The 25,200-nt window shown below is 40.8% G+C and overlaps 1 protein-coding gene across 2 annotated transcripts in view; it reads right to left on the reverse strand.

Moving 5' to 3' along the window:
* Positions 1 to 24,862, reverse strand: part of REPS2 (RALBP1 associated Eps domain containing 2) — a 96,527-nt gene extending 71,665 nt beyond the window's left edge. Inside the window, exon 1 of one of the 2 annotated variants that reach the window (XM_077172860.1) lies at positions 24,528 to 24,862. In XM_077172860.1, the coding sequence (XP_077028975.1) occupies positions 24,528 to 24,767 (240 nt within the window). In that variant the 5' untranslated portion in view covers positions 24,768 to 24,862. The remainder of the gene's footprint in view (positions 1 to 24,527) is intronic. The other variant, XM_054627849.2, reaches the window with a different exon arrangement.
* Between the last annotated feature and the right edge of the window lie 338 nt (positions 24,863 to 25,200).

A 25,200-nucleotide genomic window follows, 5' to 3' on the forward strand; every position in this document is an offset into this window, starting at 1 on the left:
TCGTTGGTTGGGTTGATGCCTTATTTCTTGTTGGAGTACAAATTCAGCTGGGGTATTACTCATACAAAACAAATGTGTATTACAGAAAATTCCATAAGGTGTTGCTAGACAGGATTTAATTTACCCTTTGAAAAAGCAAACATCAACTCTTTGTTGCAACTTACTCTTCAATAAATGAGTAACATATGAAGCTCTGCAATACAACTCCGTTTTGTTCTCATGTTAAAACATCATCATAAAAAGTTTGAGTATAAGTAACAGTCTGTGAAATCACTGCCCCACCACCCATAAAGAAGCTTGCCAAACTCACCTAAGGTGCAAAGAGTATCTTGAAAAAGGCTGGAAAAGCTTAGCATTAAGGAGATAACATCTCCTGTGGACACACCATAATGTGTTAGGAACAATCAAAACATCTTCTCAAATTCAGAGACCCTTTTAGCACCTAAGGAAAAACAATGGAGACTACTGCTAGATAAATGCTGAAGTCAAGAATAGCGAGGAAAAATGGGCAGAAAGGCTTGTAATCTTTTTTGTAAAAGTAAAAAAATCAACTGTTATCAGAAATTTCTTTCAACAGTTCTACTGTTAAACTCAAGCCAAGGCTACCCAAAATATGTGCCTTCACAGTCAAATTTTTCTTTTCCTAATCTGTCCAAGTAACTGCATTGCTCTAAGTGAACCCCAGAAAACAAAGTTGTTTTAAGTCACCACCAAGAGGTCTAGAGGACTGCCTACAGACAGTACTGCAGCGTGCTCCTGCTGCCTCTACAACAGCTGCCTTATTATTTCCACATTTCTTTGTAACTACAAGGAAATACTTCAGGAGTTTCACTCTCAGATGCTATGCCAGGATAACTTTACAAGCTGTTCCATTTGTAGGCGTTCTCACAGCTGAAAGCATACCAAGAGTGACCGACAGCAAATCTCATGACAATTGCCCTTATCTTCTCATATCCAGGCAAAAATATTTCTCTACTTATCTTGGAAGGTGAGCAGCCTTTTCTTCTTAGCAATCATTTTCTTACTTGTTGATGGGACACAACTCCTCCAGCCACCACTGCAGTCTTGATGAACCCAGTCACAAACTAGATCTAAATAAATTCTTCATCTCTGATCATATTTAAACAAGGCACCTCACTCAATTCCCCTCTACACAGGGACAAAACACCTGGATGTTGAGCCTCGTGGGCCATGGTTTAATCGTGCAAGACAAACTGTTGTGTGGGTTGTAGATGTTTGTAGATGACAAAAAACACAGAGGACACCTAATGTTGTGTAGAAAGATTACAGAAAAATATCCAGTGTTTAGCTTTTTTACATTTTAGTGACAACTTGCATCATTGCAGTACAAGACCTGTGAAGAAATTCAAAATCTTTTGAAGTTTCAGGATAAACATTATTTTTCTGCTGTTTGAGTTCAAATACACAGAATATTACCCAAATAATGAGGTACTTTGAGAAACTAAAAAGCCATGGGCAGAGGTCACTGGCAGAGGCAGTATTCAAACTCCCTTTCAGCAGTCATCATCACTTAACTCACTTTGCCAAGCTCTTTTGGCCTCAAGCAGCAGTAGCACCACTGACTACAAGTGCATTGATCTGTTCTTCAGGTTTCCTTCCTCAAACTCTTACAAAATCCTAGTCCAAAGCTCAAGAGACTTCCACTTCTCATTCCCACACTGCCAGCACTGTGTGCCTTCCAGAATGCTCCAGCAGCTCAGGGCACCACAGGCAGCCAGGCTGCACCCAAAAGTGCCCAGCTGCAGACCTTCCACTTCCATGAGCTCATATCCCTGAGTGAGGGCCTTCAGAGGAGGCTGGAAAACCCCTCCCTTGGGAGATGTGCTGACAAAGGCTTAGAGCAGGCTCATTTTGCTCTAAAAATTTGGCAATTGAGTCAGATTTCCCATGACTTTTGGGACAAACGCTTTAAAATGCAGGAGGAGTAAACCAGCTTCCATAATTAGTGAAAGAAATAAAAGCAGAGGTAATGACCCTAAACTGAGCTGAGACTCAGACTGGGTATGCATCTTGGAAATATTCTCAGACCCCCCAAAAATATAGTGACCCAAACCCAACCAGTGACACACAGCAGAGCTGGCCAAAACAAATACAGCAGTGAAGTTATCAGCTCCAGGTTTCTGGACTGAACTTTTGAAAGCCTGGCAGATGGATCAAAGCTGGATGGCCTCTCCCACGCAAGACTCTTCAACAGCAAGATTTTTCTGCAAGACAAAACTCTAGCAGATCCCTCTGGATCTATTTGTTTTCAATGGGCCTTGGTTCCAATAAAGAAATGGAATAAAGCTTTTCTTATACATTTTTCTCTAACATGATTTATAACACCAGATTTTTTCACTCCAGCCAGTGCAATACAGATGAGTGTTTAAACATTCAGTTCAGCAACACCTTTATACCTGTTTTCATTACATTTCCTCCCTACTCTTTAATTGCTTAAAACAACTCTAAGACCCAAACAACACAATAGGCAAAAATAAATAATACACCACTTAAGAACACTGACTTGCAAAATCTTCCACAGCACTACAGAAAGAGATAATTGTCCAAAATTAAACTTTAGCAAGATGGTTTTAAAGATTCAGAAACTATTTAAAAAAACTACTCTTTTTTTAACCCATGTGGTTACAAAAATTAAATTAAATTAAAATTAAATTTGTGGTTACAAAAATTAAATTCTGTACATTAGAAAAGGAGACCAAAAGTCTTACAGAGTGTTTTAAATTATGCCTTTTCCAAAACCCCAGAGGGTGCAAGTGATGAAGCTTGTTTTCCAAGTCTTCATGGCAGAGTGAAGATTTCTGCAGTTTAAAATTAATTGACATGTTATTAGGAGCATTGCACTCAATTGAAATGGGCATAATACACTGACAAAGAGGTAAGTCAGGAGTGAAATTCTGTAAAAGGATTTTCTAACCACCAGGTCAGTGGCAATTTGTGTGGAACAGCTCAGGCTGGTTCACTCTGGAAAGGCAAAAGTCACCTAATGGTGCAGCCTATTTCTCAGCTATCAGAGATGCTGCATGATCCATCACATGCTGCAGCCATTCCTGCTCAACTTCTCTCTCCTGTTCTATAAAGATAATGATAGCCTAACATGCACTTGCAAAAGACTGTCAAATATTGCTTTGGACTTCTAAGGCATCAATAATTCTCCACACAGGGTATCTGTGCACCAAACCAAGGAACTCAATCTTGGACAGCTGAGGGGAGCAACCCAACGGCAGAGGTTTGTGATAGGTGTGCAAATCCCTGTTTCATTTCTCCATTCTTGGCACAACTTTCAACAAAAATTTATGGCTCAAAATAGCAAATTAATAAGGGAGAAATTAAAACATTGTGCAAAGAAAAGACTGCTGATTTATTCAATTCTGAAGAGATGGGTAAAATGGAGAGAGATCTGTGACCAATGTTGCATGCTGATTTCAGCTCTCCAAAGGCACTAATGATCACTGCAGGAAATGTACTACTATCTGCAAAGCAAGAAACAAAGGTCCAGTCAAATCTTAGTGATTTAATGAGGATATGAGTATACCTCTTTGTGATCCAGGTCTCATTTGACACAGAATTCAAAACACTCTGTGAATTCTGTATCAAATTAAATCTGGATCACAAAGAGCTGTACTGAAATCTATTTGTGATTGACACAAAGTACATCAGCTAGCACTTTAACCCTGCAAGAAATCCTTCTACAAACAAATGGGACAATTCACAAATGGAGCATAACCCAAAACCAGGGCAATAGGTCTGCATTTGCCATCAGAAGACAGTTCTGTGCTTGTCTTCTGTTGTGCTGTATATTCAGTATTTACAATCTGCTCTAAATAACTATTCTATTAAGCAATTATTTTTCATTGGCCCATCATTCAAGAAAAAGAAGCTCAGCAGAGATGCACTGGGAAAGAGCAACTGTGCACCAGTTCCACTCATGGCTGTTGCTGGAACACCTTCCCCAGCTCTCAGCACAGTTGTGTGTGCAAGAGGAGCTCAAGGTATTTGAAATGCAAAACTATTCAGTTTCTCATTTCTTTGGTCTTAATACAACAATTAACATTATGCTTATTTTAATGCACCTCCATTATTGAGGAGAAAACACAGCAGGCAAAGCATTTAAGAATATTAGATGTAAGGCTTTTATGACTTTCATAGGACTTTCTGGCATTAATCTAGAAAAACAAAAGGACATCTGTACACATTACTACATATCCGAATAAAAAGTTATTTGCAAAAGCTTGCCACATGCAGCTTTTCTAAATATCTGTTCATTTTTAGCATTACTTTGCTTCAGTATTGAAAATTAAGCCTATGCACCAGGACAGTGAATGAACTAGTTAGCAATCATTTTTCCTTTCAATTGCTTTATTTTCTTTCTTGTTCTTTAATACTGGGAAGTTTTATATTTAGGCAGAAGTCTCCAGGCAAATTATTGCTTAAAGTAAATGAAAACTAAATACCAGAACCCAAGGCTGTGTTGCACAATTCTTAAAGGCAGCAGCCTATCTTCCTTCTCCTAGCCCTCTGCCCTATACTTTGCACAATTCCTGCACTAAATGCTAGAGGAGTCTTGCAGCACAAATAGTTTATCATGCAATTAAACCCCACAACATATTCACAAAAGAAGCCAAAGTACAGCAGCTCAAAAGAAAAAAAACAAACTGCAGAGGATTTTAATGAAATTATATTTTACTAAGCACGTAGTCTTTGAATAACTGAGCTAGAAATTCTTTCCTTCTAAATTTCTCTCTCAAATTCACATTAAAACAACCCCATGGAAATTCACTAGGAAAGCTGAAGGGTTGAAAACCCCTGCATTTCTTAACTGCTACGTTAGTTTGAAGCCCAACTGAGAACAAGCAGAAGTACTTAATAAATACATACTCTTTCTCCTGTTTTCCTTGACTAAACCATTTAAACTCCTCAGAGTGCAGGAACCGCTTAAGCTTCTAATTCCTTAGTGCCTTTGCACAGGAATCTGTTGGCTTAGTAGACTTACAACAACCACTTTGTTAGGCATGAGAAGCAAGATAAGAAGGGAAGTCCTATTCCCAACACTGCCCTTCACTCTGGTCCCACCTAACAAATACTGCTCTACCTCCCCAGCTGCTGCCCAGCACGACTGGCACAGAAAGTGCTGCCACTTTGGGATATCTCAAGTTTTATTTTACACTGGGAAATTAAATTTCAGATGTTCCTATTACTGACAACTTACTGAAAGTAAGTTTAAATGGAAGAGGAAAATATTTGAATACAACAGTAAACACATTATTGCCACATTTCTTCACTTGTCATTTTTCAACTATGGTTTAGTTTTATTTTGCTGATGAAACCAGGTCTACAGTCAGAAAGCAGGAATGGTTTTTCCCTTTGTAAATAGTTAAAATAGATATAGATTACATTTCATCCTTGGTTTTGAGGGTAGGCTGACAGGGAGAGAAGGGCTGATGCAAGATACTGAGAATTTTTGGGGCAAGAGGGAGGTGTTAGAAGTTGCTAGGGCTTGCACAGGGGCAGGGGGAAAATGCCAGTTTTACATCTACTCTCCTGGTGACCCATCCACCAAGAAAATAAAAAAGCACCTCCATTGATGATCTGCTTCTTACCACATTTGTGGGCTCACTGCTGATGAGCATGAATTGAAGTTTTTTCTTTCTTCAAGTCCTTAGCCATAATAACTTTCTAAGTTGCTCTACAGAATCTGTACTGAGGAGTTTTAACCTCTAATAAAATTGTTTTAAGCAGAAAAAAATCAAACTATTTACCCACAAGCACTTTTTCTCTAGAAACAAATCATTTTGCAATACTATCTGAAAGACTCTTTGGTTTTATATAAAAGTGAAACATCAAGATAAAGTTACTTTTAAAATAACTTATGGTACGACAGTATTTCTGAATGAAAACAACTTGCCTACTCTAACTAGCAGCAAGAAATTAAAAGCAGCACTGTCCATTGTACATTTTTAAAAATGTAAACTTCCTAATTCTCAATAAAATTTCTGGTAAGTAAAAATTCTTAAAATATTTGGGAAAAAAAAAAAAGCCTTTTCTCAACATGTATGGCAGATACACTGCATTTACTCACTATGATTTCAAAACCTGATTTGGGATTGATGTCACAAATAATTCTGACTCTCAGCACTGTACTTACCTTACTGGCACAAAGAGCGTATTTAATACTGACACATAAAATACAGCTTTGAGGAATTTTATGCCTTTAGATTCAGGTGATCTTGAGGTACATGCAAAACCAGGATGATTGTAACTCTGACAAAAAACAAACTGTGCTACTTTTTTCTCTCAAATGGACCCTTAGAACTATATAAATTGACGGATAATCTGTATGTTCCTATGCAAACAATTACAGAAAAACTGTGACAATTGCAAATGTCACAATGCATTATGCAGGAAAAAGCATTCAAAATGCCACATAAATAATACAGTTAGTAACACCAATTAAAAAAATATTTTTCAGAAAGATAGCCTTATTCTTAAAATAGCCATGCCCTTTTAAAATGCTTACCTGTATGTTTCATCCTTCCAGATTCAGAAATACAGAAAACCTTTTGTTCACGATGAACAAGTCATGCAAAAATGACTCAATTAAACTACAGTTTATAACAGAATTTATTTGTATTCTGTACCTTTCTTTTTAATGTCACAATATTTGGGCACCATACCCAGGCTCTTATTGTTTTAAATCCCTCAGAACTGCTTTCAGAATAATAATTCCCACAACACTGAAAATGTTTGGCACTATACTTGAATGTCAAAAGGAATTAATTCAAACTGAAAGAATACAAAACCTTTTGTCCTTTTAAACAAGAACTTTTAATGAGGTATATAATTGCACTTATTGCACATCAACAGTACAAATTTAATTCAGATTGCATAAGAATACCAGATTTATTTTTTCCCTTCTTGCTAAAAAAGCTGGAGGTACTTCCACAGAGTATGAACTTTAAAAACCTTGACACTCCCCAGAGGAAACTGATTTTCTACAAAAACTTTGGGAAGTGTTCACCTTGGATTCCTGAGCAAGACATTTATAGTCCATTTGGGTCCCAGCTACAACACAGCCCACAGATGAGGGTGCAGAATATGGAAACCCAACACACTGAACGAGTCCACATTGGATGAAACTTTGAGAATAGGCAGAACAAAATGCAAAATGGAAGGTAACAAAAAACAAATTCTAGAGTTTAACATTTCTCCTAAGTCTCTTTATTAAGCATTCTGCAATGATATTGTTTACATAGTAATTGCTGATTTTCTGTAAGTCTTGACAGATATATGAGATGGCAACCATCCAACTTATTTTGCTCCCAAGAGCTTCATATATGACTTGTTTTTAAAGGAATTAATAAGAAACATTTCCGACTCAACAAGGAATTTACTGTGAATTCATTCCCTTCCTGAGGGATGACTTTGGGGGGGGGGGGAGGTTTAAACCTAATTTTTGGATTGTTTGCTCAGTTTGGTGCCAGTATTTCCAGCTGAGGGTCCTTTGAACACTGGGTGCTGTTATGAGGCTTTTATTTTCTGGTCCACAGCCAATGCTGGTTTCAGGAACAAGAAGTGTACACGATCACACAAGGAAGCCACTAACAGTAATATGCTTTTAAAACTAGAACTTAAAGGAAAGAACGCAGACACAGGTGAACACACTATACAACACAATCCACCATTTCAACACATGTGTAGAAACTCCAACCCTGACTTGCTGGAAACTAATATGCCTTTATGAACTTCAAAATCTTCATGAACTCTTTATGGATTAGCCCACTGGGGCAAGGAGACAGTTTGGGGCAGGCAGTGACACAATTCAGTGATGGACAGTAAAGATCCTGCAGTTGGTTGATGCATTGTGACTGTCCTGAGGGACAACTGGTTCTGATCAGCAGAATTGGCAGTACAGCCTCATCCACAGGGAGGACCTCTCGTGGCACTGCAGCTCCCCGGGGCCTTTGAAACCATTCCAGTGTGCCTCAGGCACGAGGGACTCCCCACCCGAACCCAGAGGAGAGCCACAGTGGAGTTCCCACCTCTCTGAAGAATCACTCCCATATGGGCTTTATTCTTACATCCAATGGGACCATTTGCACTGGTTTCTGTCTTACTAGAAAATGCTACCTCAAGATTCTTGATGAAAAACTTTCTCTGCTTGCACTTTCCTAAGACATCCTGCAGAAATGTCTAAATGTAAATGTCAGTTTGCAGCACTAAACTAAAAGGAGGCATGGTAGCAGTAGGCTTGAAAAAGGAGAGGAATAATCTGTTCTTTACACCAGATACAAACAACATCAGGCTTAGAAACAACCTTGAACCCAAAGATAAGGCAACAGTAGAGTCCATTACCTATAAAAATTGCAGAATTAGCACCAAGGAAATTGCTCAATGCATGGCAATGGGATTTTGCTATGGGCATGAAAGGCTATTTAGGGATGGTCCAAGGTCCTTTCCATGCTTGTAGATTATTCAGCCTCCTGTAAAGATGTGGCTGATGTTATCACACCATACAATACTCTCTCCAACACTTTTCAGAACTCATAAGCTTTGGTGTCCATTTGGTTTGAAAGAAGGGCAGAGGTGTCAAGAAAATAATTTCCCAGACCATGATTTTCACAGGTCTTATCAGCACTGCTGATGCAGCTCAGCTCCTTCTCTGTGCTGACACAGCCATCAGGTGTCACAAGCTGTTTCTGAACCAGTTAATGTTTCTGCTACCACTGGCCCATGGAAAGTGCTATGCTGTGCTTATGTTGCCACTTGACTTCTTCCTATGAAAAGGCAGTGTGGAAGGCCAGGAGCAAGGGATGGCAACCCAGGGGCAACTTAGGACACAAGTCCTGAGACCTGAAAGGCAAGACTGTGTCCACTGGTCCGTACCTCAGCAGCCATTTCAAGAAAAAAGTACAGAAAGATCACTGATTTTCAATGACACCTAACATCTACAAAAACCTCAAACACACTTTTACTGATTATCCTTGGTTTTATTCCCTGTCATACTTTGAAAACTGAAAACTACAAAGTCTGGTCTTACTGGGCAGCCTTTATTATTAATGATCAAACCCTGTTGGTTTTGTACACTAAAGGGGTCCTTGACCATTCCAGATTCACTGGTCTTCCTCCCTACCAGCTTCTTGCTCCAGAAGCAGCAGAGTCAGTAATGAAGTGAAGAGCAGAGGAATATCCAGACCCAGCTGAGCAGGGCTACAGGGATGAAGGTGTGCATTGCCCATTGCTTGTATCCTGCTTCTCAGAGGAAGCTCAGCCCTGGCATTTTCATAAAATGCAAAAACATCTCTCTAGACTGAGGAAGCTGGTTAAACACAAGCATACATCCTCTGAAATTATTTTGCATTCCAAAAAGTCTTTCAAACAAACCACTTTATACAACTCAAGATCTAAAAACACATTTACAAAGTCAAAAGGTACACAGTCAAGGTAAGTTTGGTTCATAAATAGATAACCTTATATAGTTTTTTCCAGGATTTAGTATCAGCAAGAACACTTCTGCCATGAAATGAATGGTGGAGTTTGTTATTTTTAAATTCCACTGGGCATAGTTGTGCTGGTTTTATACAAAAAAGTACTTTCCTGCAATGTTTATACTTAAACATTTCTATAACAAAAATTTAAAAGTAAGAAAATGTTCCTTCCAAGTAAAGAAAAACCGACAGCACAGGAATAGGAAGAAATTAAGTCTATTACTAATTTTTACTCATAATAAAAATCCCTGGATTTTTTTTAAAGATAAATAAATTTGTAAGTACTTTCAGAAGGTTCCAAAATCCTCTTAATTAAGGATGAAATAGAGATGGAGATAATTAATGCGATAGATATATCACAAGAGAAATGTTTTGTAATAAGACAATCTTGCTGCAAAGGAGACTTAAGCAAGCAGAAGAATTTCCTGCACACCAGCACAACTAGGGCAGTTCTCTCACCACAGGCAGTGAAACCTGCAGTGAAATCAATGCTAAATGACCGGACTACTTAGACATAGCAGAAGAAATTAATGCCTCCTCACACAAATGAGTGAGGAATGACCAAATGGCAATGATGTTGGGTATTTAATTTAGAAATAGCCATCAAATGCAATATGCTTAGCTGGCCCACTGTGTGTGAGGGGCTCATTTCCTTGTTGTGCCAAGGATAATCTACCTGTTCATCTCAATCCCCAATATGAGGCATCACTTAGGGTCATTGGGAACCTGGGCCAAAATGCAATTTAAAAAAAAAAAAAGGAAGTGGGGAGGAGTGGGGAAAGGAAGAGATATTCTCTCCAGCTCCCAGGCAGATGGCAGTCACAAAGGCTGGAAACACTGGGAGAAAGAACTGGCACAAAAGGAACAAGAACAGTGCTGGGGCACGTTGTCTTGAGCTTCATGGGGAGTTAGAGAGAATTTATAGGACAGAGAGCTCCCAAAGCCCTGCAGTGATCAAATGGGGGTGCAGGTGCAGGTCATCCTGCAAAGCACTCCATGGGCAAGGTGTGCCTGCAAACAGAACTCCTGGCAAGGCCTCAGGGGACAAGACTAAACCTCTCAGTGGCTGTGGCCTATTACATAACAGAATATATGAGAATCCATCTCCACCAACGTCCAAGCACTTGCATTTTTCTTAATGCCAGAAAACTAAGGAAACCAAGGAAGTGGTAGGATTCAGCTCTAGTTTCAAGGAAATCTTCTCAAGTAATGCATTTTAGCAAGGCATACAATTAAAAAAAGCCCTATGTAAAGCTGACAAAAAGAACAAGAACACATCCCTTCCGTTTCTCATCCCTCTATTTATTTATTTCCTGGCAGATGCAGCGAAGTGCTGAACCAGCAGCTCTCTTGGCTGGTGGAAGTCGCCAGCTGGAAACTCAGGGAACAAAGAGCAGTGCAGGTGGAGCCTTGTGGGAAGAGATGGGGGAGCAGAGAGGGGCACAAAAAAAGCGACACAGAGCAGATAGGGAGACACTCGCCTGTCCCTTTGCTCTTCTCCACTCACTACTACACTGGGGTTTAAAATGCTATTTTACAGTAATTTTTAACCTCATGCCCTCAACACTCTTTAGAATCATAGAATCATTTAGGTTGGAAAAGACCCTAATTGAGTCCAGCTGTTAATCCAGCACTGCTCCAGAGACAGTGACTTGACTTCCCTGGGCAGCCAACATCGTTCAAGGAGTTGTCTTTGAGCAGCAGAACCAATAAACCCCAACTTTCTCTAGACCCTGGTCTTGAGGTGACATCCCTATAGGGACTGGGCTCATTTCCTTTTGGAACGTTCCTCTCAGCAGCAAAATTAATAGGCTTTTCTTTCACCAGATGACTTAAGTCTTCCATATAACTCTTAGGTACTCTTCAAAGTCTCTCAATTTTGTTGAATTTTGTTGAAATCGTTAACAAATTCAGAAGTTATTACAGGGCTGAATTAATAGCATCATTGCACAAGCCTCACCTCTTTCGAAAACCAGACCAAAGAAACCTCAGGCCAGGACATAGGAAATTGACAAATTTTAGATTACAGTAAGAAAGGTGAAGTAGAATAAGTAGTAATACTTTTTTTTTTTTTTCTGAAAGCACACAGCTATGTAGGAAATGGCAAAACCTTTCAGGAATATAGGTTTGTGGTTAGTCATATAGTGATAACAAACAGACCATTAGTTGACAGGTCATTGCTAGCAGGAGATAAAATTTTGAATTGAATAAAGAACAGGGTGACATGCTAAACCAGCCCCTAATGTGAAACCAGATGAGGGATGCCTTTCCTGCAGTATACATTACACATTCAGAAACTCAAAGGTGTCTTCAGCCATTTGAACATTCAATGGTTAATGAGACTGATGAGTGTTCACACAAGTATATAAATAGCCTTCATATTCTCCTTGCAACCTTGGTAATAAATGAGCCACTGCTGCTACAGAGGGGTAAACTGAATATTCTATTGCAAACAAGTACTTCTAGCACTCTGCTTGCAGCAGTTCTAGATAGACCACAAGAAAAGGGGAACTCAACAGAGGGCAAGACTATCATTAAAAGCATTGACAGACAATTCTAACAGAATAGAAACATCAGCAGCAGATCAAAAGAAACATTTTTTATTACATAGTACTAAAAGCCATTTAAAGTTAAACATTTTTTAGGTGTTAAGTTTGGGAAGTGGTCCACTACGGCAATGTGTATTACCTTATGATTCAAACACACCTTTTTTATTGGAACTACACAACTCCATTATGCTCTTTCACTATAAAACTATAGCCCTGGCCACCTTAGAGCAATGGTGAAATGTTTTTGAAATAGCTTAATATTCTTCTACAAAGGGAAATTTCTGTACAATGTTTCTTGCAAGACATGTTGTCTTGAAAGTGTAATCAGGAAGCACAGCAGAATTTCAGGTATTTAAAGTTGGCCCAAATAATTTCACTGCTCCAAATGAAATCTTTATCTGTAGAGTCCCATATGACCCAAGCCACTCAATGAGACAGTGCTGGGAAAACTGCAGAAATGCTTTTCTGGGCCAATGCCAATTTGACCATAGGATGATCCTGCAACTCTCAATTTAGGGCCCTAAATATTACCAGAATTCTCCATATGGATGGGAATCAGGAACACATAAAACTAGATAGTACTACTCATCCACTTTCTTAAATGTATTTCACATCTACAGCTCCTGACACATCACTCCTCCTTCTTTTCATTAAAATGTGAAACACCTATGTTTTGAAACTTAACTTGGCCAACTTACTAGAAGGACTATAAAAGTACTACGGTGCTCAACTATTAATTAGATGGTTACTAATATTTGCACTTACATATTGCCAATTAATTTAAAGTATAAAATTTAAACTATATAGTAGGGGTAAAAGAAAAAAAAAAGAAAAAATATTCACAAATCTCTTTTACTTTTGCCCTTGTGAAAGTTTCCCTCACTTAAGGTCCATCCTTCTATACCTGAACAGAAGACCTTCCTTCCATTTCCAGAGTAATCTCTTTTGTTGCAGGATTTAAATTCAGTAGTTATACTGAATACAGAGTGCCTTGCTAGACTTAACTAAAGCTTTACCTCTTGCACACTTCCCCTGCAATCAAATATATGCATAGTAAGTAATGCAATCTAAAAACAGCTAATGAGTATTTCCTATGGAAAAATACTCCTTTGGAGAATATACTCCTCAAGGACAGTCCTGATTTAGACTAGATCAAATAAAAGATGTAATTACTATAATACAGCTGTGGGTGGAGGAGGGGGAGGAGAGAGGGAGAAAGAAAATAAGGGACTGATAACTTGATGTAAATAACACTAAGAATTATTTTCCTGCTGACATCAGTACTGCCCAATGCTGCTCTTTCTTTTTCTGACACATTTGCTCTGGCCAGTGAACCTGGAACCTGTCAGGCTGTGAGGTAGCAGGTGCTGTAACATCATCAACTCCAGGCTCCCCATCCTGGTTCCTTCCTCTCACAACACTCACAATATGTTTTGACAGACATGATTTCACAGCTGTATTATTTTAGAGGTATACTGTATTTCCAGAATGACAATATAGTGCTGTTTTTAAAAAGAAGTCCATGATTGAGCGAGGGTAGCAGCAGGGTACAATACAATTGCAAAAACCCCAAGCATACTATTTGTTACAGGGGTGCATCTCCATCATACATCAGGCACAGAAAACAGAAAGCTGAGGCTCTTCTCATTCCTAACCCTGGCCGCACCTCGTGGAAAACTCAACCTAAAAACTGGCTAAGATTTTGGCTCCAAAACTGGGGTCTTTTGGGGGAATTTTGAGGGGTTATTTGTTTTGGGTTTGGTCCTTCTCTTGCTGTTGCCAGGCTTTCCAAGAGATTACCCACAGACTCTGTAGGAAGCTTCAGATCTCAGCAGAGTTTTAAACCTTATGTTATCTCTCTTTAAAGGTTACTGGGTTCTAGCCTGTTTCATCTTCCTTCTGCAGCAGATATTTATATTTATAACCTGCTCATCACCACGATACTTAAAGCAGCTAATAAAAACCAGAAACAAGCAGCTTCCTGGACCCTGCCTTTTATTACTAAACAACAGAGAGCAGCTGTTAACAAAATAATTGGGTTTTATTTATTTTTGCCGTCTGATCTCCTCCCAAACCAGAGAAGACCCAACAAACACTGGCCACCAGGATGACTCCTTCAGGCTCCTTCAATCTCTTTCACATCCACTGCTTGCAATGACATTCAGTGCTGTCCTGCTTCTACTCATCTCCCTCAGCCTCAGATAAGGTCTTTGTTAATACATTCTTAAAAGGGAAAACTTGTTTCAGCCTATTTATTCTTTATGCTTCCAACCAGCACCATAAGGGATCTCCTGCCAATACCAGAAGCACAAAAAGCTGCTGGGATGCATGAACTTCACAGGTACCAAACCCAGAAAGGAACCCAGCCAGTAACCCAGACCTCAGCCCACCATGACCTGCAGAAATATACTGCCTACTTTGGAATAGGCTTGTTTCTCCTTCTCATGCTTCTTAAAAAGGGTATTACTGTATATAAGGTCCAAAGGAAAATTTGTTTCCATTAATACTTAAGTCAGAGTTTACAGAAGAGCCTGAACGCAGTTTCTCCTATTAGTTACATCCAAGCTAAATAGGAGAACACTTCTAGCAGCTACAATTTTATCTAGGTCTTCTACAACCTTCAGCAAGAATAGAGAAAAAGCTCATTCTTCAGAGGTTTAAACATTTGTTTCTTGCTTATCAGAATGAGTAATGGACAATGCTGCATGGCAGATCTGACAGCTGCTGTCTCCCTCATCCTGAAAGCAGTGGCAGAAAGCATTTAAAGTTGCAAAAACCACTGGAGTTAATAACCAGGAAGTAGCAAACACCACATGAAAAAGGTGAGAAATCCTCACCAGCTAGATGGTAGCCACCAGATTCAGTCATCTTGAACCAGATTAAATGAAAATACTGCAACATCTTGCATCTCTTCCTGGGGAAAAAAAAAAATAAAACAAACCAAACCAATTCCAATGAACCGGATTGCAATAAATCTTTCCAATTTCTACCAGGAAATGAAATGGGTTCTTTCCAGGTCACCTTAACACAAAGGCACCAGAGAGTCCCATGGAAGCTGTTGTTTTGATGTTTCACACCTTTGTGGCTCCTCAGCAGCTGACATCTCTGAGGCACCACAGTCTCCCCTCTGAACATGCTGCCTGGCCACCACCACTTCTATCTGTAAGGGCAGAATTAGTGTAAGGAACAGAAAGGAACTAGAGGTGATGCACATGAACACCTTCTTTCCCAAAATTCATGTGTTTAAGGTGTCACAATGCTTCAACACCCAAGCACTCCAAAACAAAGTGTTTTGATTTAATTGAACAAATTACAAGATTTTAAACATTTCCAAAGCAACTTCTCTTGCAGACATCATTAAATTTTCCCTAGAAGACAGGAAGAAATTCTGGCATTTCCCATAAAAATGCAGTTCTGGGTTTTGTTCCGCTTTCAGACAAAATGAGACTTAACTAATACAGAAGTAAACAGAAATTCTGCGACACATGATGCCTTTTTGCCACAAACAAATCTCTTCCAGCCATATCTCCCACTCCATCTTTTTTTTTTTCCGAATGAGCTTCTTTCTTCCATAGTTACTGTTATGTGATTTTTTGGACTGGCTGCCCCAATAAAATCTTGATGCTTCTTGTACCCCTCCTGTTTTATCATATTTGGCATGTTTCCTGAGTTCACTTCCCTACTGCTTACAACTACAGCAGGTCCTTTTAAAGGCAATGCAGCAAACACACAAAACATTACCTTCTACAGTTGTGCAATGATCTTAATCAATAACATTTATTAAAACCCTTCTTTAGTTGACAGTTATGGACTACTTTTATAAGACTGAAGAGTTGTCACAAGTTTTCTTAAGTGAAGGTGTACCCTTGTTGCTAATTCCATTGCACATGGTATCTGCTGAAGACACTTCCTGCCCTTCCTTGATCTTTTATCCTATTTACCTCTAGTTGGAATCAACACATCTTTTGGAAAAGCAGGTTAATTTTTTTCTCTTCCACACCGCTAAACAAAACACTAAAATTATCACTATTTCACCCCACATGCTTGCACCTTATGTGCAGAAATGCTTCCTTCTGTCAGTAAGAATCTACTTGTTTGTGTCCAAACCAAGGGCTTGTCCTTGATTCAGCAAAAGAGCACAGGATTTCAAAACAGCAACACTGGAGTCAAAGACAACACTGTCTCCAGTGCCTGTGCACAGTATGGCAGCATTTATGGCACATTTTCTACCACAATTTGTATTTGCAATTCTATCTGTACACAGTAAAGAAAAGCAGCCTATGGCTATTAAAATACACAGATGTTCTTATTTAAAAAAAATAAATACATACAGAATCACACAATTGAGTTTTGGCCTCCCTCCCCTTTTATTCTTATTTTTGGCATTTGGGATCTCAAAGTACTTCACCTTTTACTGCTCCACTGCTGTTACTGTTCACAACAAAATTATTCTGACTCTCTTTGTTAGCCCACAGCAGTCACCCTGTTTTGCAAATGATTAGACACATTGTTTTGTTCCGAATACCATCATCTTGGCTTCCATAGGACATCATTGTGTAAATTATGCCAGAAGTAAATAATGCATGAAATGTGAAATGTTGCCTATGCCAAAGCTGATCTAATGTTTCTCGGTGTGGAAAGAGACTTTAAGAAGAAGAAAGGATTTTAAAAAAAGTACATTCATTTGAAAGGCTCACGCCAAAAAAACACTTGAAATTTATAATCATAATGCTACAGACATTTGCTATTGGAAGTAGAATTCAGCTTCATGACTCATATCAGAGTGAGCAAGCAGACACCATAGACCATGTTCAGACAGTTTGAATTCAAGCTCAGCCAAGTGTTTCCCATTAGTTGACACTAAACTTTCAGTGCCACCAAGCCAGTGGGAATTATGAGGGCCAAATCCAGCACTTTATTATGGCTCGGCCCAAAGGAGCATCTCCCCAGACAGTGAAGGGGACCAACCCAGTCCTGCATATCCAGACTGGGGGACTACACAGATGCAGGGCTAAAAATACTAGAGCCAATATTTGCAGCTTTTTTGGATGGGGGAAAGACTACGGGGCAGAAAAAAATCCTACAGACATAAAAAGTAAAGCAGAAGAAAACACTGAAGATGTGCTCTGGTAGTCAAGCTATCAAAAGCTACTCAAGACCCCCCTTTTTTTGCAGTGCTGAACATGGGGCACTGCTGTAGCTCTGCTCAGCAATGTGTGCTCCTTGTGAAGGCCTGCATGGCACGAGAGAGGATTGAACAGGCAGCCACTGTGTAACCTCAGAGTGGTTCTCAGCAGCCTGCTCCAGACCAGAGAGTGCCAGGGTACAGAGGAGCACCTTCAACACCCCTCTGCAAATGTTCCACCCAATCTGGAACAACTGGCAGCATCAGGTGTCTGTCCTTCAGTGTTTGCAGGGCAGGTTTATGGGAAAAATAAGCTACTTAAAACATTATTTAAGTCCAAAGAGGTAAGACCCTAATTTCACAATTATCTAGATAGAGACCTGTCTTGTTAGTTGGTCATCATTAAAACAAGACTCTTATGTTAAAAAAAAATTACTGTAACATTTTTGCTCTTACCACAAAGTAATAATTTTAAATATATTTGAGAAACCACATCACCTAATAAACATCTTAATTCTTATTTTATAATAAGAATTTATTTAATTATTTTATAATTAAATTAATTAATTTAATTATTTATTTTATAATAAGAATTAATTTAATTCTTAATTATAATAAGAAATTTGCTCCATTATAATTGTTAATAAGAGACACACCTACTTGTGTGGGTATGTAAGACATATGCAAAGTTAAATTTAGCTGAAAACTGGAATTCGTTAAAAATACAATGTCTTCATCTGCTAAAAAACCAAAAGCTACACATTTCTCATATATACAAAGATTTGGAACTTTATAAACACGTTTTGCCTTTTAAACACTTCAATAAATGAAGTAAATCTAATTTGCAGTTAATGATTTAGTTGATGATTTTTGGTCACTATCTCCTACTGGTCACAGAACTAATGAATCTCATCCCACCACAACTTTCCGCCTTGTCATCATATCTAAAAAGCAGGAATAAAAAATAAAAATGAAATTTAAAAAAAAATTATAAACAAAAATAAGTTATTCCCTACAGAGTTCTCAGTTTTATATAGTGTCACCCAATAATGCTGCTGAAGACCATGGACAAAGAAAATATTCCCTCTGTTCAGGAAGAGGGGATTACTATATGCCCACAGTTGATTTTCTACTCCAGCAACCTTTTCTAGTTAATTATCCACTACCTCAGCTGTTAAACTGTTTGACTGTCTCAAAAGTTAAACTAGCACATATGGCTCATTCATGCTTTATTTTACCATACTGTTGGTATGTTTAGATGTTAATACATCAAAGAATCTTGCTTTACAAATATTATATCAGATGTATTTCTCAAATCATAGTATTTTAAATTTAAATAGGTCATTCATCTTGATTCCTTGCTTAAGAAATGTTTGTTCCATCTTTGTTAATCCATTTTTCAGCTCAGCTAAATTCATATTTTCAGACTTTATACCTCTTTCACAGGGGGTGTGTGAGCCAGATTCAGCCACTGAAGTGAATTGTGTTCAACATCTCCTTTGCAAAACACACTGTGGCAACATCATCAATCTGTGTATAAACATCACAGTACTGACAGCAGAGTGCTGTAGATATACACAAGACTAAAAGAGGTTGTACTCAACTGTTTGGTGAACCCCACTGCACTTATGTAAGTACCATGACAAAACCACTTACTGAAAACATAAAAATGAAAACCATTCTTCATTGTCCCCACTTCCTACTGCAGCAACCTCTCATGAAGAAAGTTAACTCTTTTTCACCCCAGTGCATCTTTTTCCCTCATCCCTTTTGTATTATTTGAAATCACTGGACAGCAAAGCATTATTTTCTTGGCATATTCAATAATTAATTGACACTTGGCTGTTATGAGGGTTAATTACTGAAGGCTGCAGGCCCTGACCAGACTAATTCTGACCATCCCACTGGATGTCTGTGACAAGCAGGTCCAAGAGTCTGTTTTACAGTGTGATTTGAAACACACTTGGAAGGAATGGATTCTACAAATCATCAACTGTGTATGTCAACAGTGAGGCACTCAAAACTACTAATCTTGTATGCAGAGACTATGAAGTGATAGTTTACATCATAAAAAATAGTTTCAGGATGTATTAAGATCACCATTTTATATTTTTTAATGGAACAGATCAGCAAGATTGCTCCAGGTGAAGTTTTACCCTTTAGTTTGTTACAATTTAGAAATTTTCTCAGTAACAATACCACTGTAGCTTTTACATCTGGGTTTTTTATTTTCCTACTTACATAAATACAAGTTTGCTTGTGATTCTAGAAAGGCAATGACAACTTAGGAGATTGTGGTCAGAAACACTGACACTGCAATGTCAGTTTCCCTTTCCTCCCCTCGCTGCACTGCTTACATGGTGATGTACCATGCTTTTTCCTGACTCAAAGACGTCAGTAGGATGCAACTTCTCTCTAACACCACTTTTTGATGGATCAACTGTTCACTCAGCAAAATCACACAGCCAGCACAAACATAATGCCACGTTGTGTCAACAGCTGCAACAGAGGGAACTTTATTTTTGTAAAGTAACATTGAGTCCAGACTTCCCTCACTCAAATAGCTCGCATTGTAGCTGCCACAGTTCTTTTTCCTTTCTGCCTGTTCGAAGCAGACTGTTAGTTCCACCCCAGCTATCGTGCAGGTAATAATTTATACTTAGGGAATTAGGAAAAACAAATTTCAGAAAGCCAATCCTTCGAGGCATTTTTCCAAAGAAATATCAACTTAACCATTTTTTTTTTAGTCTATTCACACTTCTGCTTTTTGAACATAATACAGTTAAAGTGTAGAGTTGTAGCTATAGAGACAAGGCACAATAAACACAAGTTAACTCACGAAGTCTGTGGAAGAAAAGCACGACCGTTTGTCTGTGTTCCCTATTCACAGTGCTGGAAGGACAGTCCCAGCTAAAAAATGCAGTGCCTGTACAGCTCTAGCATCACACAATTAGTACTTGTCATCCTTGGAGCTCAAAATAACACAGTGTGTTCATTTGCAGAGGAAAGAATGCATTTTCTTAAGAAAATTGGATCTCTGTACTGATAGTGCCAAGCCAACAAATAAGATTAAGGTTTATAAAAGTGAGAATTAAAGATACTGTCAGACAACCAAGTGAGAATTAATCAAATAAGTTGGAAACTAATGAAAAGAAACATGCATTTTAGTGTAAATCTTGAGACCAATTCTGCTCAATTTCTTAAGACAAAATATTCATAGACAATACTAATGTCGACAGCAAAACTAGCACAAGGTACCTCTCCTTTGCTTATCAGAGGGCAGTGACTCTGTAAGGCATTATTTTATCCAAGATGCCTGCAGACATCAGCCCATTGTTAGCTGGCACCCACAACAGACACTCTTGGGGTGCCAGACTCAAGCAGCAGAGGCTCTATGTACTTGCTGGTGGCCAGCTTCAAAACAGGGTCACAAATCAACTGCCCCAATGAGACAGGGCAAACCAGACACTGTCAGCACCTGGCACAGCTGTCAGTGTGGAGTACTGACATCCAGTGCATTCAGGGAGCATAATCCAACAGATCTTCCAAGGAATAGGCCCAAACCCCCAGAGAGTTTGCCCACATGGCCACACAGACCTGCTTTAGTCATCCACTGATGACCAACAGTGGTGCCTCCTGCCTTCCTCCCTCACCTCTGCCTGCTGCTTCCCCTTGTTAGAAGGGTTACCGATACTGATCTATGTAACAAAGCATGCTGCAGGATCACCAATTTTTTGGGGGCCCAATGAGTCCAAAACATTTACTTTTTTCAAAATTTTTTTTTTTTACAAATTCAGGGTTTTTTTTCCCTTTGATAGGAGCCTAAAGCATAGAGAACACCATTTTCAACCTCATCAACATATATGCATTCATATAAATCCAGCAGATGCTGTTGAATTTCTTCTAATTCTGACAGCCTGTGTAAGTGCCTGGTGCATGACCAGTCTGCTCCTTCTCCTTCAACATAAATATTGTAAAAAATAAAAACAACCCAGGGCAGACCTTTCAGGCAAATAATTACAAACATTTTGCAGAGTTACTTTAAATGCCCCTGGTAAAAGATCTGTCATAGGCTTTGTTCAAGTCTAAATACAATCTTAATAGCTCTGTCCTTAACCAAACAATATGCCTAGCCAAAGACTTTCAGTACACTGGGGAGGTATGATTATACAGTCCACAGAAGCCATGCTGTTCTGCCCCTGTCATGCCCTTCTCTGTCCTATGAAGTGTCTGACATTTTTAATTTTAGTGCTAACTGCAACCTTTTTTCCAGAACTGAAATAACTTGCTGAGTTCATTGTTCGATCCTGTCTGTAAGTAAAGCAAAATCAGTACAAGCTCTGCTGAACCCTACTGCCCAGCAGAATTGCTGCTTTTAATGAGCCTGGGTGTAATGAATCTGTGTTCAATCACTTCATTCTTAGCAAGACCCAGCACTCTCGGGTGCACGCCATCTGCTCCGACTGACCCGGCTGCTCTTGGATTTTTTCCATCTATTCCAGCATTTCCTCTTCTGCCACATGCTCTGGCATTCCCTACCTGCTCTCTGTTACCTAGCCTATTTCATCCATGCAACTTCTTGGATTAAGCCAACTAACCTTTAAACCAAACCAGACCCTTGCCTGTTTGCTGTCTGAGAGCACCCACCACTGCTTTTCCCCTAGGAACTGACATCCCAAAGGGCACTACTCCAGCCAGGATGCACCCACTGATTTTTGTCTTAACAGCAAACCCTGCCATTACAGGTAAGAAGTGGAGGGAGATTTCCTGTGATGCTTGTGAGCATCATCCTGATGAGTTATAAATCTCAATCAAAGAGTATAAGGAAAAACTCCTTCTTTCTCAAAGATTTATCCCACTTATTACACAAGTACAACTGAAGACAACAGCACATGTTTGAGACTGCCACAGCACTAAATGTCTGTTCTGGAAGCATCCTGATTTGTAAAACCACTCCTCAATGAATGCCTTGAGAATAAAAAGCTGCAAATTGCACATTGCTTACAAAACCATCCATAACTGTCTCTTGCAATAGCCCATGCAAGGCCAGAGAATTGTGTTAGTACCTTCTGGACTGTGCTGGCTCTGCTTAGTAGAAACCCAGAATTGGTTTCCAAACCAAATCTCCCCATTTCTGACATGAATAAACTCAGCATGACCATTTCTCAGTCGGCCAGTAGGGATGCTGCCTGTATACAAAGCAGTAAAGTGACAGATGGGGATTTTAAAAAGCATTAAAAAACCCCGAAAAATGTTCATACTCAAAAACTATTTCAAAGAAAGCATGTTATCTTAACCCAAATGAGCTGTCTTGGCCTAAAATAGGCGTTCCCTGTACTAGCAGAAAATGTACACCAGGAATCTCTGTGTATTGCTCCCCTAACTGATAGAACGGTAGGATTTTTTAAAGAGAAAATATTAAATTGCATTTTTGGAATATAGTAAGACAAAACATCAGAAAAATATCTCAATTAACATTGCAGGGTTTTCCCTATTAAAACATCCCCATTTGCAATCTGTTCTTTTTAACCCATTCCATTAATTCATTTTTCCTGAAGTCTCAGTAAATGTAAGAATACCTGACAGGGGTGAGTTCTGAGGACAGGCACACCAGCAGTAGAGCAGAATGCCACTGTGATTAGTGCCCTATAAACAAGAGGGGGAGGGAAGGAAGGAAAAAGAAACGCAGACCCAGATCCCACAGGCCTTATTATCTGAATATTCCTGAAGCAAATTACAGGCTTCTTTGCCAGTAATGCTCTCACCACAGCATAAATATACCTGGAAATAATCTAAAATAGTTTAAAAAAATCCTTGAATGTCAAAACCAAGCAACCAACAAATCCAAAAACAAAACCCCCCAAAACAAAACCAAAATCAATACCTCACCATTTCCAGGCTTAAATCACACATTAGTACCAAAATGACCCTGAAAACAAACTATGGTAATAAAATAACAATAAATTTCACTTATATGATCGGGTAAGAAACCACATAGCTAAAATATGAGTTTTTTTCCATACTTCTTTGAAAAATTAAGTGGCTATTTAGATAAGCCTTTTTATTTGAAATTAAATGTCCTGTTCTTCCTCTTTGCAAACAGAGGAAATAGGAAGAACACTCCTGGTGCTGTATCTATGCGAAATCTCTACTTTCACTACTCCCTTCACCTGCAAGACCAAGGTCACACTGTGGCTCGATACAAGGTAGCAATATAGTGCTTGGTAAGATTTTTGTTTAACTGATCTGGTAAAGAGCACAAATACGAAGAAAAATATCCTTGAAACACCACAATTTTCATTCAGAATCTCCTGCTCAATTCGAATTTCTATAACCCATTAAGAGATGAGCTGCCAGCTATCAGGACAGCAGTGGAGCTCAGTACCTTTGGGCAGTGCCTAGGTACACGACCTCCACTTCATCATAACTTTTTCCTGCTTGATCAGTAAAAGCTATTGAAGAACAAAATTCCTGGAAATAAAAGTTAAATTAATAAATAAATAAACAATCGGGAATCTCCTATCTCTGTTCAGGAAGTATGAGGTAACTACAGTGTGTTAGTTAAATTACTAATCCGCAGGTGGGGAAGACTCAAGTCCGGTTCCTCCCTGTTCCTGGAAACTGGCTGGCACAAGCTTTCTGCAACCCCGGACAAGCTTCCCTCAAAAAGCAGGAGGGCTCTGCCCCACAGCCCCTGTTGGGGACCACTTTGGGCCTCTGCTGCTCTGACGGGGGAGAGCTCCGCACTTCGCACCTTCTATTCGCGCTCAAGAACTGACATAAAACACCGCAACATCATTTTACCCGCGGAGTTTTTATCCGCTGAAACAACATTTAGGAAAAAAACCCTCAGTGGTAAACCAGAAATTTAGCACATGGCACGTCGTTTCATACAACTGCTTTTATGACTTTCGGAGCCCTTTTGAGAAAGGCGACGGCACCACCGACCTGACAGGGAGAGCCCGCCCGGAGCCCGCGGGAGCGCAGCCCGGCACAAGGCGGCACCGAGGGGCACGGCCGGCCCTCAGAACCCCTCAGAACCGCGGAGCGCTGCACCGGCACTGCCAGCGCCTGTGCGGAGGAGGCAAGCGGGCACGGAGCAGCCCCAGCATCGCCACACGGACCGGACCGGCCCCGCTCCGCTCTGCCCCGCCGCCGACGGGGCTGTGCCTCGTCCCGGCCCCGCGGGCAGCGCAGGGCACCGGCCCGCCCGCAGCCCCCAACTTCCCGGCGGAGGCAGCGCCAGCCCCTCGCCCGAAGGGCTGCGGGAGCGGGTCCCGTCCCGCACCCCCCAAACCGCCCGCGCCCCGCAGCTCCGGGGGGAGCCGGACCGGAGAGCCCCGGACCCACCTGGTGCAGCGTGTCCGGGGGCAGCTGGGAGGCCCGGAACAGCTCGCCCACGCTGCTCCCCCCGGCGGCCGCCTCTGGGGGCGGGCAGCACCGCGAGAAGAGCTCGGAGTAGCGCTGCTGCTCGGTCTCGCTCAGGGGCAGCAGCAGACCCCCGGTGCCGGCGGCGGCAGCGGCGGCGGCAGCAGCAGCAGCAGCAGCGGCGGCGGCGGGGCCGGAGCCCCCCGGCGGCCCCTGCTCCATGGCGGGGCGGCGCAGGCAGAGCCGCTCGGGCGGGCAGCGGGTGCCGCGCCGCCGGGGAGCGGGGGGACGGCCGGGGGGACGGGCGGTGGGGCGGGAGGTGTGGCGGGGCCGGGGGCGGCGCCGCGCTGCGGCGGCGAAGGTGCAGTCCCCGCCCGGTGAGCGCCGCGCCGGCTCCGCAGTGCCCCGGCCGGCCCCGCCTCTGCCCTCCCGCGGCCCCTCCGGCTGCCGCCTGCGCCGCCGGCCTCCCGCTCCTGCCCCGCTGCGGGACGGCCCTCGCGGCGCTCAGCAGCACACGGGCTTCTCCGCAGATCGTGCGGTCACGGAATAGCTTGGATTGGAAGGGACCTTAAAGAACGTCTGGTTCCCACCTCCCTGCCGTGGGCAGGGACACCTCCCGCTGAACCAGGCTGCTCAGTGTCCCATCCAGCGTGGC

This window comes from Agelaius phoeniceus, chromosome 2, assembly GCF_051311805.1.
Source record: "Agelaius phoeniceus isolate bAgePho1 chromosome 2, bAgePho1.hap1, whole genome shotgun sequence".
Classification (NCBI taxonomy): domain Eukaryota; kingdom Metazoa; phylum Chordata; class Aves; order Passeriformes; family Icteridae; genus Agelaius; species Agelaius phoeniceus.